At 42.1% G+C, this 15,331-nt stretch overlaps 2 protein-coding genes across 9 annotated transcripts in view; both read left to right on the top strand.

Annotated features, from left to right (window-relative positions):
- The first annotated feature begins 3,852 nt into the window (after positions 1-3,852).
- Zc3h11a (zinc finger CCCH-type containing 11A) overlaps positions 3,853-15,331 on the top strand; it is a 39,611-nt gene continuing 28,132 nt past the window's right edge. Inside the window, exons 1-3 of one of the 8 annotated variants that reach the window (XM_013346738.2) lie at positions 3,853-3,968; positions 9,821-9,874; positions 11,180-11,239. The gene's annotated coding sequence lies outside the window, so the exon portion shown is untranslated. Of the gene's footprint in view, positions 3,988-4,640; positions 4,657-9,820; positions 9,875-10,765; positions 11,240-15,331 lie in introns of those variants that run through there. The other 7 variants (XM_013346734.2, XM_026779896.1, XM_013346740.2 and 4 more) reach the window with 7 other exon arrangements.
- Positions 4,769-9,185, top strand: Zbed6 (zinc finger BED-type containing 6). The gene has a single exon (XM_013346733.2). The coding sequence runs from the start codon at positions 5,640-5,642 to the stop codon at positions 8,577-8,579; it is 2,940 nt and encodes a 979-aa protein (XP_013202187.1). The 5' UTR covers positions 4,769-5,639; the 3' UTR covers positions 8,580-9,185.

The raw sequence follows: 15,331 nt of genomic DNA, 5'->3' as shown, positions 1-15,331 counted from the left end.
CGAACTCACAGAGATCCGCCTGCCTCTGCCTCCCGAGTGCTGGGATTAAAGGCGTGCGCCACCATTGCCCGGCTTCTTTCTTTGTTTTTTGAGACACAGTTTCTCTGTGTAGCTTCGGAGCTTTTCCTGGAACTCAGGTTAGCCTTGAACTCACAGAGATCCTCCTGCCTCTGCTTTCCCAGTGCTGAGATTAAAGGCGTGTGCCACCACTGCCCGGCTTCTCCTTTCCTTGTTTTAACTGGGTTGTTTAACATTTGAGGAATGAGTTGCTTGTATTCTTTAAATTAATATTTTCTCAGCATAAATTATGTGCAGGTTACTGGGCTCTGGTGCTGGGGAGGAAAACCACAGAGGTGAACCAGCTAAGATTCCTGGCAGCTGTCATGTGAACAGGGAGTCCTCCCTCTGAGAGTCAGTGAAGAGCCAGAGGGAGCACCTACAGCTAATCCTGGGGCCCTGTGGAGGGGGCAAAACCTGAGTGGAATGAGCTTGGAAGCCTCGGTTGGGGGTGGGGAAATGGTAAGAATGCCTGGCCAGAGTCCAGGGGTCCCTGGGGAGGTCCTGGGTGTAGAATGCTAACTGTGGAGGTGGAAAAAGGCATGGAATAGGAGAGATAATAGAATTAAAAACTGACTGGGTTGGGCTGGGGAGGTGGCTCAGTTTCTAAGGTGCTTACTATGGAAGCAGAAGGACTTGGACCAAGTCTGGTAGCAAATGCTTGTCACCCCGCTGTGAAGGAGGTAGAGTTGTGCACATCCCTGGGGCTTGCTGCCCAGCGGGCCCAGCCAAATACAGTGAACCCCAGGTCAGTGAGAGATCTCCCAAACAGCTTCTGAAGAACAACACAACTACAAGCACACACACACATATGCACCCGCACACACTAACATGCACCTCTCCCACAGGAACATGAGCACGCATGCGCGCGCGCGCGCACACACAGTTGACAAGGCAGGCTAGGCATGTAGCTCTGTGGTAGAACACTTGCCTAGCATTCTTAACCTCTGGCACTATAAAAAAAAAATAAAATGAAACTAAAGTAAATGTTAAAATGTACAAGGTAAAGGCATAATGTAAAAACCATAGGAAGTTTTGCCCCATGACTGAAAGTTACTAGGACTATGGACTCCCCAGCTATGGCCTGAACAACTGCACCCTTGTATACTCCCAGAAGCAATGTGCACTTCCAACTGATGTTCCCCACAAAGGCAAGTTTAATGGTGAAAGTGAAATGCTGTAGATCCCCAAGGGGCTGCAGCGGGCAATGCGCCACGAGACCATGCACAGGTCCCCAAAGTGGCGGCAGGCAGCGGGTCCTGGGAGCAGCGGATCCCAGGCAGGGATGGCGCAGTTCCCTGAGTGGCTGCAGGGAGCCGTGTGGTGGGTGGAACTCAGCCTTTCCTTACTATCTGGCCCTTGTTTGGCCCCCTCTCATACCTGTGTTGATCTGTCTCATCAGCAGACTACAGAAGAATGGAGGTATGGCCTTTCCAGGCAGGGACTTAGGGCAGTCCAGCGCGCTGTCTCCTGCTTTACCACCAAGTACATCCTTCCTCAGTAACAAAACTCTGTCTTTCACCCAAAGTGCGGAAAATGTTGTCTTCTAAGCAGGGTTTGGAGATCTGCTCCCCCACGGAAGCTCTTAGTCTCTAATCTACCCATGGAATCCATAAAAGTGCGCATATAAAGTTAGGCTATATGCTAAATGAGCAGGAGATTATTTCCCAGAAAGGAGCTTGGCGCAGCTTCTAACTTTCTACTCTATCTACTTACTGCTTAGGTTTTTGGTAAAACTCAAAAGGGAAAGTACAGGATAATGTGAATAGTGAAAGAGAGGCAATTGCTTGTCCTTCTTCACTCTCCAGCCTTAATAATAATAATAAAAAAACAACAAAACTCCTCCCTCTCACCAGACCTCCCTAAACTTCCTGACACTCCCTAACCTGGGGGTTGAATTTAAGAGCCCTGGGTCCCCTCACAATGTTATTTTCATTTTTTTTACTATTATTGGTGAACCTGCCACAGTAAGCCTTCAAAGGTCAGAGGAGAACCTTATAAGGATTCAGGGATCTGAGGCCACCAGGCCTATACAGAGCCTGCTTTGCAGACAGTGTTACCTTGTAACTTTCTTACCAAGAAGAATTATTTTTCTTACACACATTTATTTGAAGAAGGAAAATCAACTAGCCAGGCATGATAGCAGATGCCGGTGACCCTGGCACTGAAGAGGCAGGCAGAAGCAGGATTGCCAAGGTTAGAGGCCAGTGTAGTCTACAGAGCAGATTCCAGGCTAGGGCTTCATAGTGTGTCTTACTCTCAAAAGACCAAAACAAACAGAAAAATGTAATTAAATAAAGGAAACCTTCCTGGGCACAACTTCCTGTCTAGGAGTTTTACAACTTTGCATGAGAAAAGTAGTTTCTTTCTTTCTTTCTTTCTTTCTTTCTTTCTTTCTTTCTTTCTTTCTTTTTTTTTGTTTTTTTTTTTGTTTTTCGAGACAGGGTTTCTCTGTAGCTTTGGAGCCTATCCTGGAACTAGCTCTTGTAGACCAGGCTGGCCTCAAATTCACAGAGATCCGCCTGCCTCTGCCTCCCGAGTGCTGGGATTAAAGGCATGTGCCACCACTGCCCGGCTAAAAAGTAGTTTCTTTAATGTTAATGCAGTTCCCCAAAATGAGAGCCCTGAGCATCGCTGTTCATACACGCTACCATTGAGCCACTAAACTATATATATCCTCAACCCTACAGTATGTTTTTGTTTTTGTTTTTGTTTTTTTTTTTTGTGAGACAGGGTCTTTCTAAATAACCCTGGTTATACTGGAACTCAAGATGTACCTGGTTGGACTTGAACTCGCAGAGATTCTCCTGTTTCTGCCACACCTAGCTTGTTTTCCACATCTGAATTGTTTTAACTGGTGATGGAATTATAAACCTACTAGATGACTGAATTATAAACTCTGTGTTGCCTCAGAGCGGGGTTTATTTAGTGAGGTTTTGGTTTTTTGGTCTTCCTTCTCTCTCTCTCTCTCTGTCTCTCTCTGTCTCTCTCTCTCTCTCTCTCTCTCTCTCTCTCTCTCTCTCTCTCTCTCTCTCTCTCTCTCTCTCTCTCTCTCTCTCTCCCTCCCTCCCTCCCTCACTCCCTCCCTCCCTCCCTCCCTTTCTCTTTCTCCTTGGCTGTTCTGGAACTCGTTCTGTAGATCAGGCTGGCCTCGAATTTACAGAGATTCGCCTGCCTCTGCCTCCCGAGGCGTGTGCCACAAAATCCCGATTTAGCCCTGATTTTTAATGAAACTAGCTCTGTAGACCAGGCTGGTCTCGAACTCACAGAGATCCGCCTGCCTCTGCCTCCCGAGTGCTGGGATTAAAGGCGTGCGCCAAGATTTATTTATTTATATGTATACAATGCTAGAAGAGGGCACCAGATCTCATTATAGATGGCTGTGAGCCATCATGTGGTTGCTGGGAATTGAACTCAGGACCTCTGGAAGAGCAGTCAGTGTTTTTAACCTCTGAGTCATCTCTCCAGTTCCTTAGTTAAATTTATATCAAGTTTGGACGAGTTATTCATTATACAAACTTAGGTTAAAAACAAGTTTTCTTGATTATCTACTGCGATTTTACAACAAAACAAATACTTTTGTGAAGAGTAATTTTCTGAGAGGCACCAGGGTCCAGAGAAATAGTCACGTCCACTTGCCTCCCTAGCGCCACGACCCTATGACCCAAGAAGCCATCTTAAGGCTCGCCTCATAGAGGAAACTACAACTCCCAGAATGCCTGCGCTTTGCGTCGCGCTGGCACTTTTACTGGCCCAGCCTTAGAGCCCAGCCTGTAGCCAGGCGCCATCTTTGACGCTGGCAGTCTTAGGTTTCTGCTTATTCTGCTGCTGTGAGGACGGCGGGCGGCCGCGGCTAAGGAAAGAGAAAGACGTGGCAGCACGCGGGAACCGGAGACAGTGTCATCGGTTCGGTAAAGTTTCTGTTCTCTGGTAACTAGACCCGTTTTTTGATTCCCGGGTGACTTGGGGCCTGGGGGGTGAGGAGAGGGCGAGGGGAGTGGCAGCGGCCTCCCCTCGCCCGAGTTTCGGCCTAGCCCGGGAAGTCCGAGCTGGGCCCGTCAGCGGGGCAGCCACCGGGGCTCCCGCCCGCGGCCCTGGCCCGCCAGGCTCCTAGCCAGACTCCAGCTCACTTTCCCACCCTCCCCACCCTCCCTACCCCCACCCACTCCGCCCCACCCCCACGGCGCCTGCTCTCTTACCAACCTCTTCCCCTCCCCCCACATCCGGTGTTCCCGAACCGGGATTCCCGGGTAGCCCCTGTAGAGTGACTGTTTCGGACCCCCTGAGCGGGAACAGACTACTAGGTTGCTTTCGTCCCAGCGTCAGTTGTTTTAGTTAGCCGGTTTTCACTCCCTAAATCAGAGCGAGTGCCTGGACCCGAGTTTACCTACTTTCATTCCTCTCTAGGCCCCTATTACTTTGGAGATTTTTCTCATATTCCACATACATAATCGATCTCTGGTGTCCTGTAGCCATTCCCCACCCTGATTACTCTCCCGTCCCAGCCCTGATCTTCGAAGTCAAGAGCTACAGGGACTCTTCGTTCTTGTAGGATTGGTGAGACCGTAATGAAGAACACCCCTTAGACGCCCATAATCGGTGCGGATCCCTATGGGAAGGCTCGTTTTGTTGACATCTACCAGGCTTTGGTTCTGAACCCTGAGAAGGCGGCTGTGGAGCTAGTGATAGCCATGCTTTCATAGGGTAAACGTGTTGGTATTGGGGGCAGGGGAGGGGGGAGTCCACGGAAAAGGAATAGAAGTGGTTTAAAGCTCTCTTCAGTTCTGTTCCTCATAGATGGTCCTATTTGTGAGTTGCGAACAGGCTGTAACGCTTTGCTTCAGTCTGAAAATATGAACTCTTGATAGAAGACGTAAATGAAAATTATAGTTTTTACCTTGTTTTAAAATTTTATTTCCAGATAATTTTTTTTTCAGTCACCTACATATTTCAGAATGTCAGAACAGGAAGGGCACACAGCTAGAGTTCACTGCTAATGACCACTGTGTGGAGTCTGATTTAGCTGTCCAGAATTGACTTTTCGGGTTGTATTGGCAAATCACAGTCCGAAATGAGGACTGTTGAATGATGCGCTATGTTTAAGTGAAATTCCTGAAAACAATCCCCAAATTAATGGAAAATAAATGTTGTTGCCATGTGGGTTCATTAAAAGTACATATTTTAAAAACTGAAGGCGTTTTCAGCAGATGAAGTTCTTGATACAGCAGCTTTAATATGAACCTTCGATTTGGAAGACTTGCCCCTTAGCTGCTCCAGATTCCATGACTGTGGGAAAATGGGCCTCAGTTGTTTTTTCTATAACATGAGGACACTGGACTATTTGAATTCAGAAAGTTTAAAGGACTCTACTAAAGCCTTGCAAGACAGAGTTTGGGAATGTTCTCCATTGCTGCCATTTTTCCTCCAAAAATAACCTGGCTTGGAAGTCATTGGTTGAAAGGGAATTTGACTCTCCATAGAAACTGGAGGAAAGGTAATGCAAGTGGAGAGGGCCAGCTGTGTGTTTGCTGGAGTCGTGAACCCACGGAAAGGTTCTGGTACAGATTTTGGAGATACAGAGAATGAGTGTATGTACTTTAAGTGGCCCAGTTTCCTCGATTTCTCCTGGCAGAAGATGCAGTACTTTTAGGGATGCTGGGATTCTGGAATGTGTTTCCATTAATTCAAATCCAGAAGATGATGTGGTAGAGGGAAAAATGGTGGCCGAAGGAGTGAATAAAGAGACAAAATTGCCTGCTAAGAAGAAAAGAAAGAAGGGCTTGCGAATTAAGGGAAAAAGGCGCCGAAAAAAACTGATCCTTGCCAAAAAGTTTAGTAAAGATTTGGGGTCTGGAAGACCTGTTGCAGATGCCCCTGCTTTGGTAGCTTCCAGTGCCCCTGAGCAAGATGAAGAAAATCTTTTTGAGAGCAATATAGAAAAGCAAATTTATCTACCTAGTACCAGAGCCAAGACCTCCATTGTATGGCACTTCTTTCATGTTGACCCCCAGTACACCTGGAGAGCTATTTGTAACCTGTGTGAGAAAAGTGTCAGCAGGGGTAAGCCTGGCAGCCATCTTGGTACGTCTACTCTTCAACGACATCTGCAGGCAAGGCATTCTCCTCACTGGACCAGGGCCAATAAGTATGGAGTCACTAATGGGGAGGAGGACTTTACCTTGGATTTATCTTTATCTCCTTCTTCTCCTGAAAGCAATGGAAGCTTTGAGTATATTCCTACTGATTCATTAGATGAAAACAGAATGGGTAAGAAACGTGATAAATCAGCATCTGACGCCCTTAGGGCAAAAAGAGGGAGATTTCTCATCAAAAGCAACATTGTCAAGCATGCCTTAATTCCTGGAACCAGAGCCAAGACATCTGCAGTTTGGAATTTTTTTTATACTGATCCTCAACACATCTCAAGAGCTGTGTGTAACATATGTAAAAGAAGTGTGAGCCGGGGTAGGCCAGGTTCCCACTTAGGAACATCAACACTTCAACGACACCTTCAGGCCACACATCCCATCCATTGGGCAGTTGCCAACAAAGACAATGGTGCTATTGGAAACGGATTAGATGAGACTGAGACTGGGAGCAGCGATCTCTTGAATGATACTTTGCATGGAGAGAAGTCATCAGGCAGCCAGGATTTAACAGCTGAGGACCTTAGTGACTCTGATACTGATGAACCTCCTGTTTTAGAAGTTGAAAACAGATCTGAGAGTCCTGTTCCTGTTGCTGAGCAAGGTAATCTGGTGTGTGTACAAGAGAGAGAAACACCAGCACCTTGTGAAAATGCAGCTTCCAGTCAGATAAGCCAGGCAGTTATTCAGATGATTGTGGAAGATATGCATCCTTACAGCTATTTCTCAACCCCAGCTTTTCAGAGGTTCCTACGGATTGTTGCTCCTGACTATAGATTGCCCTCGGAGACTTACTTTTTCACCAAAGCCGTACCTCAGTTATATGATTCTGTTAGAGAACAAATTTTCTTAACTTTAGAGAATGTTCAAAGCCAGAAGATCCACTTGACTGTTGACATATGGACCCATGACCCTTCCACTGACTATTTCGTTGTGACTGTGCATTGGGTCTCTTTGGAAACTGCATCTTCCCCGAGTAGTGATAGGATCCCCAGTTTTAGAAAGTGGGCAGTACTTTGTGTTACAGGATTAGCCAAAGACTGTTTGATAACTAACATTTTACAAGAATTAAATGACCAGATTGGTCTGTGGCTTTCTCCTAATTTCCTTATCCCTAGCTTCATTGTTTCTGACAATTCCTCTAATGTGGTACATGCAATCAAAAGTGGTGGTTTTACCCATGTGCCATGCTTCCTGCATTGTTTAAATATAGTGATTCAGGACTTCTTCTGTGAGCACAAAAGCATTGAGAATATGTTAGTGGCTGCCAGAAAAACCTGTCATCATTTTAGCCATTCAGTCAAAGCCCGCCAAATACTACAAGAGTTCCAAAATGATCACCAGCTTCCATGGAAGAATCTGAAGCAGGATGAAACTGGCCACTGGATTTCTACTTTTTATATGTTAAAATGGCTTTTAGAGCATTGCTACTCTGTTCACCACAGTCTGGGTAGAGCCAGTGGAGTTGTGCTTACCTCCCTTCAATGGACTCTAATGACATACGTTTGTGATATTCTTAAGCCATTTGAGGAGGCCACCCAGAAAGTGAGTGTAAAGACCACGGGATTGAATCAGGTGCTACCCCTAATCCATCATCTCCTCTTTTCCCTGCAGAGGCTCAGAGAAGACTTTCAAGTCAGAGGTATTACTCAGGCTCTCAATCTGGTGGACAGTTTATCTTTGAAACTTGAAACTGATGCCCTACTAAGTGCCATGCTCAAATCCAAGCATTGTATCTTGGCTACTTTGTTAGATCCTTGTTTTAAGAACAGTTTGGAAGACTTTTTCCCTCAAGGTGCTGATTTAGAAACTTACAAACAGATCCTTGCAGAAGAGGTTTGTAATTATATGGAATCTTCGCCCGGGGCCTACCAAATTGCAACCTCGGAAGCTCCCAGCTCTTTAGTTAGATTAGGAACTGATTCATTTGCTTCTATAAAAGAAGGCACCTCCAATTCAGGTTCTATGGATAGCTCAGCCACAGACAGTGCTGCTGTTGGAAGCAAAAGCTTCTTGTTCCCCTGTGCTGTAGCAGTAGTGGATGAATACTTCAAAGAGAAGTATTCAGAGCTCTCAGGAGGTGATGACCCTTTGGTTTACTGGCAGAGGAAGGTGAGCATATGGCCAGCTTTAACCCAAGTTGCCATTCAGTATCTGAGTTGCCCCATGTGTAGTTGGCAATCTGAGTGCATGTTTACCACAAACAGCCGCTTTCATCCAAAGCAGATGATGAACATGGACTTTGATAATATAGAACAGCTGATATTTCTGAAAATGAACTTGGAGAATGTTAACTATGACTATTCTACATTGATTCTGAGCTGCAACCCTGAAAATAAGGCTGTTCAGAACAATGAAAAAGAAATATTACCTTAATTTCTTCTTTCTTTTTCTACTTAAAATAAGCAGCTTTTGCTATATAACTATATCTTATTGCTATTGTTATTATATGTAGTCATACTATTTATTCTTTAAAAAAAAAACAGCTGGGGTGTGGTCATGGGTGCCTGTATTCCTGGCTATTTGAGATGGTGAGGCTGGGTTATAGCTTTAGCACATGAGTTTGAGGCCAGCCGGGCCAACATCTTAAGATCCTGTCTTACAAAAATGCAAAACCTGGGGAAATCTAAAAGTACAAAAAGGCTGAAAACTTGGCAGAGGCAATATGATGATGATAAAATGAAGATTAACTTTGAAGATTCCACAGTTGTAACTCAGTGTAGCTAACATCTATCAAAGTGTCATACCAGTTGAACGAGAAGAGTGTTAATGAGAAAATACAGTGCAGCTCTGAAGGGCTTAGGTGTATCTGGTTGGTAGACTGAACGATTTGAGTAAACATTTCTTCCAACATGGAGGTTTGATTACTCTGAAATCAGTGATTTGTTTAAATATAGTGATTCAGGACTTCGATGAGCACAAAGGCGTTTAGAATGTGTTAGTGGCTGCACTAACATATTTTTTCCCTTCCCTATTTTTTTATTTCTTTAAAACCCTGATACAGCTTGACAGAATAAACCCACAAAATTATTTCATCTTTGGAAATTCATAATTACCTCATATTGGTCTATTTATATTGTCAAATGACTAGATAAGATAAAATTGCCCTTGATATTTAGGACTAAGTCTGTATGAAAGGGAAAAATTACAAAACAATTAGATAAAAACTACATTTTTAGTTTTGTAATATAGTACAAAAAAGGGATTATATAGGTGTCTTTGTACCTATTAGCAAAAACCATTAAATGTTATTTGAAAAAAATCAATTGGTATTTAGAATGCAATTCCCATGAAAATAGCAAACCCAGTATGAGTTTCCCAGAGAATATTTCTATAGTTTGTTCATTTTTTTTTTTAAGGGTACTTTATGGTCCATAGCATAGTATTCCTATATGGCCACTATATTAACTGAACTAAACAGTTATATTTTACTATGTTAGGCAGCGTTGTTGAAATGAGTGAACTAATCTCAGTGGCCCTACTGGTTCCTTTCCACTCGGAGTCTGTTTCTGTGACTGAGTGGCAGGCCAGAAAATAATGACTTTTATTAAGTCTGTTAGACGTTTCAGACTGAATAACTAATGTGAGATCCCAATTTTTCCTTTTTTTCATTTTAGATTTGGGGATATTCCCTGCCCAAAAAATTCCTGGAAAATTGACTAGTATTAAGTGTGAGTAAAAGGTGTCCACTTTTTTTTTTAAAGTCTTGATTTTAGTTTTGTCTTGGATAGTATTTGGCAAGATTTAGCCTAGAAAGTATGTAGTATTTATTACATAAGAATCAAAATGGCTTTGTTACTGGGCTGGTTTTGAAACTCATTTCTGTGTATTGAAGTAACTTTTTTTTTTTTTTTAATTTTTAAATTCTTAAATGGTGAATGTACCACTCATTGTGAAGTGAAATTTCATCTTCCCCAAATTTACCCCTTTACCAACTGGAGTGACATCTTTAGCTATAACCATCAATAGTAAAGAATTTGGAACTAGTGTATCAACAAGCCCTTGCAGGGCCAGCATTCAATGCCATGCCAGTGATGCTTGTCTTGTTCTAAAGGAGGAGAAGTAGCTTCCTTTAGCATCTGTGTTTTGCCTGAGCTGGTTGGGGATGGCTATAATGCTGCTCTGCCTTCTTCAGCTGGCTGCCCCACTTTGTAGTTACTCTGTAACTATTTGCTTCTACCTTTTTTGGTTAAACACTCCCTGATAATGATTGTTAATACATATCATAGACATTGACATAAATATCAGTGTATCCATATATATGGATTTCTTTTCATCTTGATTTTGTGGCTGGGTAAAATTCAGTAGCATTAGCTTCATGGTACTTTGATATAAGAGTAAGTTCACTATTTTTGTAATGAACCCAAATCTGGAGGCTTTTATATTTTAAAAGGATAATTACCCAAATGTTTTATTTCTGTACGTGTGTGTGTGTATAAGCCTGTTAATATATATGTATGTGCATATTATATACATAAAACACTTTATATTTTTACATACAGTATGCTTTTATTATACAGATAATAAAGATGGGGGAAGGTTTCTGTTTTTTTTCTTAATAGGTGAAGAAATCTTGAAGACCTGAAATTGGATCTTATTGAATTTTGGTGGTGTTTTTTGCTTTTGCTTTTTGTTTTTTCGTTTTTTAATTTTTTTCATCTTTTTATTTTTTAATTGTATTGCTCAGCTATGGAAGATGGATTCTTTTTTATTATTATTATTCTTTGACTCTCAAGTTCATCTTTAAATGAACATTTTGTTTTTGAGGAGATAACTAATGCTAGCTGTCTCCAGTCTGACAGAGGTTATGCAAATGGACTTGATCTTCCAGGAGTTGGGAGATGTTTTAAAGATGTTTTAAAAACACGTCCTGTGTTTCAATTGTGGCTGAGAGGTTTCCTTGGCAATGTGAGGAAGAAAATTCTTTCTACCTCATTATTATTAATTCATGGATTGAGTGTTGGTTCGACCTACAGGCGTAATAGCTTGGAACTCAGTGAAGACACAGATGTTCCTGTTGAGAGCAACCAGCTAATGTAAGTGGGGATGGGCCTTTTATTATGAAAGGAGTAAACACTGTAACTTAGGGCATGCTGGACTAATAACAGATTCAAATGCCATTGTTTGGATTTTTTTCTCTTGTAAATTTTTTATAAGCTTTTAATTTTTTGGTTGGAAACTAACTTTCTTCTTTCTTCTTCCTGGAGCCAATAAGAAATTCTATAATTCTGTTTCCTTGGAGAAAAGCATTGTTAATCTGTTACCAAATAGCTCCTTGTCCATACAAGTGGCTCTGTTTTGTTTTCTCAGTAGCTATGTAGTATGTATTTCACTGTATGGATTTGTCATAATGTAATGTATAACTCACTGGGCAGTACTGAAGGTTTTGCCATGGTAAACAAAAGCCCTGCATCCAGTAACAGTTTGATGCACATATCTGTGTGAACTTAGAGCCAGTTCATTCATAGAACAGTTTACCTTGCCCTCTGAAGAACTAACAATTTACTGAACAGCTGAGGTCTGGCTTATTTGTGGATGCTCTTGATTGTATCCCTTGTAGTAAAGATAGCAAATCTTTGGCTATTTTGCTGATAGATGTTAAATAGATGATGATAAATGTTTTCTCTTTTTATTACTTTTGTTGTTAGTAGTTTTTAATGTTAGTATTATAGGAAAGATTTTTACTCAATATGTAGTTGGTTATAAGCTAATATTTAAATGCTGTTTAAGGATTACAGTTACATGACATAACCCCTCTGCAAGTAGGGGAGACATTGTCGTTTTGCTGAGTGCATTTATGAGTTCTGAATGTTTTTTTAATATACATTAAAAGTACTCTAATTACCCAGGCGGTGGTGGTGCACGCCTTTAATCCCAGCACTCCGGAGGCAGAGGGAGGCGGATCTCTGTGAGTTCGAGGCCAGCCTGGTCTAGAAGAGCTAGTTTCAGGACAGGAACCAAAAATCTACAGAGAAACCCTGTCTCGAAAATCAAAAAAAAAAAAAAAAAGTCTCTAATTAAGGATCTGATACTTCTGCCATTATGGGACTTTAAGGAGACTTTTTTTTTTCCCAAGTAGCTGGCTTTATTGTTAATTTCAAACTTTTTATAACCAAATTTATTGCCTTTTGCATTGCTGATTTGTATAGTTGTTTGTATTCTGCATTTAACTATTTTTATACTAATCTGTATCAGGTAGAGCAAAACTCTTCCATTCCTTTTTTCTTTCCATTTTCACATGTGTAGTATGTATGTGTGTATGCATGCTTGCATGTGTGGGGTACATGTGGAGGCCTCAAGATTATGGTGAGGCTCATCCACTATCTGTCTTCCAGTCAAACCCAGATCTCAGTGATAGACTGGTTTGGAGATACCTGAACAGCTAGCTTGTTCTGGAGCTTCCTTGTAACACTTTCAGGGATGGACTTGTTAGACGAGGACCGCCATGCCCGTGTGGTCATTTCTGTGGGTCCTGGGGATCCAAACTTAGTGCTACACAGCGGGCACTTTGACCTCTGAGCCATCTCTCCAACCTTCTTCCGTTCTCTTTAAATGACCTTTCTTTTTCTCAGTTATTGGTAGTTGATTTTACAGTCTTGAATTGCAGGAAGAAATTCTCTTTGGTATTTTGAATTGTTTTCAAGATGTTCTTTATTCGGTTGGTGAAGTAATTTCCTTAATCCTCTATTGTCCCAATTATGAATTATCCAGGTCTTCTCTTCCTAGTCACTGCTCAGCTTGTGGTTTTATATTTAATATGATTCTTGCTTGCTTCATTTTCTTCATCTTTCATAGCCTTACTCCAAATTGTTACCTGAATGGGACAAATTTACTGTTTTGAGGGTATCTTTCTTATTTATAGTTTTGCTGTTTTCCATACTTTCTAGTTAGTCGTTTGTTGTTTGGTAATTTGCAGGCACTGGATTGTATGTGTGTGTTTGTCTCAAATGATCTTCTCCTGTCCTGTCCGTCCCCATCCTCCCCAATCCCGTGGGCCCCAGGGTTTCTCTGTGTAGCCCTGGCTGACCTGGGACTCTTGTAGACCAGACTGGCCTCCACTCAGATCCGCCTGCCTCTGCCTCCTGAGTGCTGGGATTAAAGGCGTGCCCACTACCCCCTGGTCTGTTTAGTTTTGTGTTCCTCAAACTCATGCCTAGACTAGAATACTGTATTGGAGTTGAGTGATGTGAAGAGTATTCCTTTGTGTGTGCAACACACACCCGTGTGAGGGGCTCACTTAGACAATGTCTACCAAATATCTATAAAGTCATGGGTTAGTTCCAGTAACAGCATAAACCAAGCATGGGTTGCATACCTGTGATCCTTCATCAACCTGAAATAAATGAACCCTTAGCCCTTGTCTCAAAACGGGGGAGGGGAGGTGGTAGTTGTAGTTCCTTGTAAATTCCTAGTAGATAAGGTTTGTTTGGCTTGGAGTTCATTGTGGTTTTGTTTTGTCTTTATTGACCCAGGACGTCTCTTATAGCCCATACTGGCCTCAACTCAATATGTAGCTGAGGAAGACCTATGTATCACCACACTTAACTTTTTAACACCAAAGTTTCTTTGTGTTATGTGTGTGCTTGCTTGAGGTGTGTATATCATGCATCTGTGCACACACATGAATCTGTGCAGAGGTCAGAGAAGAACTTTGGATGTTGCTTCAGGTAGGGTCTTGGCTCACCTCTGTGCCATGCTAACTGGCCCAGAAGAGATCCCTGGGATTCTCCTGTCTCTTCTTTCCATCTTTAGTAGGAGCCCTGGGATTACAGGTTTGTGTGACTGACTGGCATTACTTAGATTCTGAGAATCTGAACTCAGATCCTCATGCTTGTATGAGCAAGGGCTTTTTCTACTGACCTGTCTTCTAGCTTCTCCCCATCCCTAATCAGGAATGAGTGTTGGCATTTTGACTTGGTTATTTAGCCATTATACTTTTCTTTTTGATGTCATCTTAAGCATTTTGTTTTCATTATTTTTAGTTTTTATTTCCTGACATTAAACCATTCTTAGTTCTGTAATAAACCGTTCAGGTCATGCACTGTCACTCTTTCTGCTATATGATAGGTCACTTAGCTCATCCTTTACTTAGGATAGCTTTATTAGGATCATAATTTTTCTTAACATTTTTTTAGCTGGATATGTCTCGTGATCCATGATCTTAGCAAATGGAAAGTAGAGGCAGAAGGATAACAGGTTTGGTCAGCCTGCAAAACTGTATTGAGACCTCTTCAAACAACAAAAACTTTTGAAACATCAAAGTGTGTGGCATAGTTTTGTTCTTTTTTTCTCACATTAATTTTTTTATTAATAGAACATTTGTTTAAATAATGTCCACCTCCCCTTCCCCAAGAATGCATTGACATTGATGGTATACTTTTTGAGATTTTTTTCAAAAATGAAATAAGGCTCAATCTGTGATCATAGTCTCCTTTAAGATCTGATGCCTGCTATCTAGGCTTGTGTTTGAGAGGTCTGAGTGTCACTTGTTAGTCGTCTTTATGTAGAGGTCTACCACTAAGTGTCTGGAAAGGCAGTCGGCCAGGCTCATTCTCTGCTCTGCCTGCCCCACTCCTGCTTCTGAGAGTTCCAGGGTCTGGGCATTGAATTCCCTGAAATTTCATGTAACACACCCTTTTGTCTCTTGTTATTTTAATTATTTTGTGTGGGACAATGTTTTGCCTGTATGTATGACTCAGTACCACATGTCTGGTGCCTGTGGAGGCTAGAAAGCGGGCATCAGATCCCCTGGAGTTACAGACAGCTGTGAGCTGCCACAGGGTGCTGGGAATTGAAGCTAGGTCCTCTGGAAGAGTTTAGCTCTATCTTGGGCATGCACATTGGATTCTGGGCCCTATCTTGTGTGTGATCTCTTAAGTGTGTTGTATTTCCACTGTTAACTGCCTGGGTTAGATGGCAATCGAGGAAAGACACTAGAGAGGCTTCCCTCTCTGTCCAGCTCATCTTGTATCCTATTTGAAAAGGCTGTTTTCTTTTGAACAGGCACCTTGTTTTTCTCAGCAGCCTGATATTTTTTGCTGCTTCCATTTAATACTTAATAAATTTATTATTATATGACTTGATTTAGGATTTTTTTTTTTTTTTTTTGGTTTTTTGAGACAGGGTTT

Source organism: Microtus ochrogaster, chromosome 6, assembly GCF_000317375.1.
Source record: "Microtus ochrogaster isolate Prairie Vole_2 chromosome 6, MicOch1.0, whole genome shotgun sequence".
In the NCBI taxonomy this organism is placed as follows: domain Eukaryota; kingdom Metazoa; phylum Chordata; class Mammalia; order Rodentia; family Cricetidae; genus Microtus; species Microtus ochrogaster.
Note: the sequence above shows the minus strand (reverse complement) of the source record. Positions and strands in the feature narration are given on the sequence as shown.

What these genes read in the sequence shown, in the direction of transcription:
- Zbed6 (XM_013346733.2), top strand. Translation starts at nt 5,640, where the DNA reads ATGAGTGTATGTACTTTAAGTGGCCCAGTTTCCTCGATTTCTCCTGGC.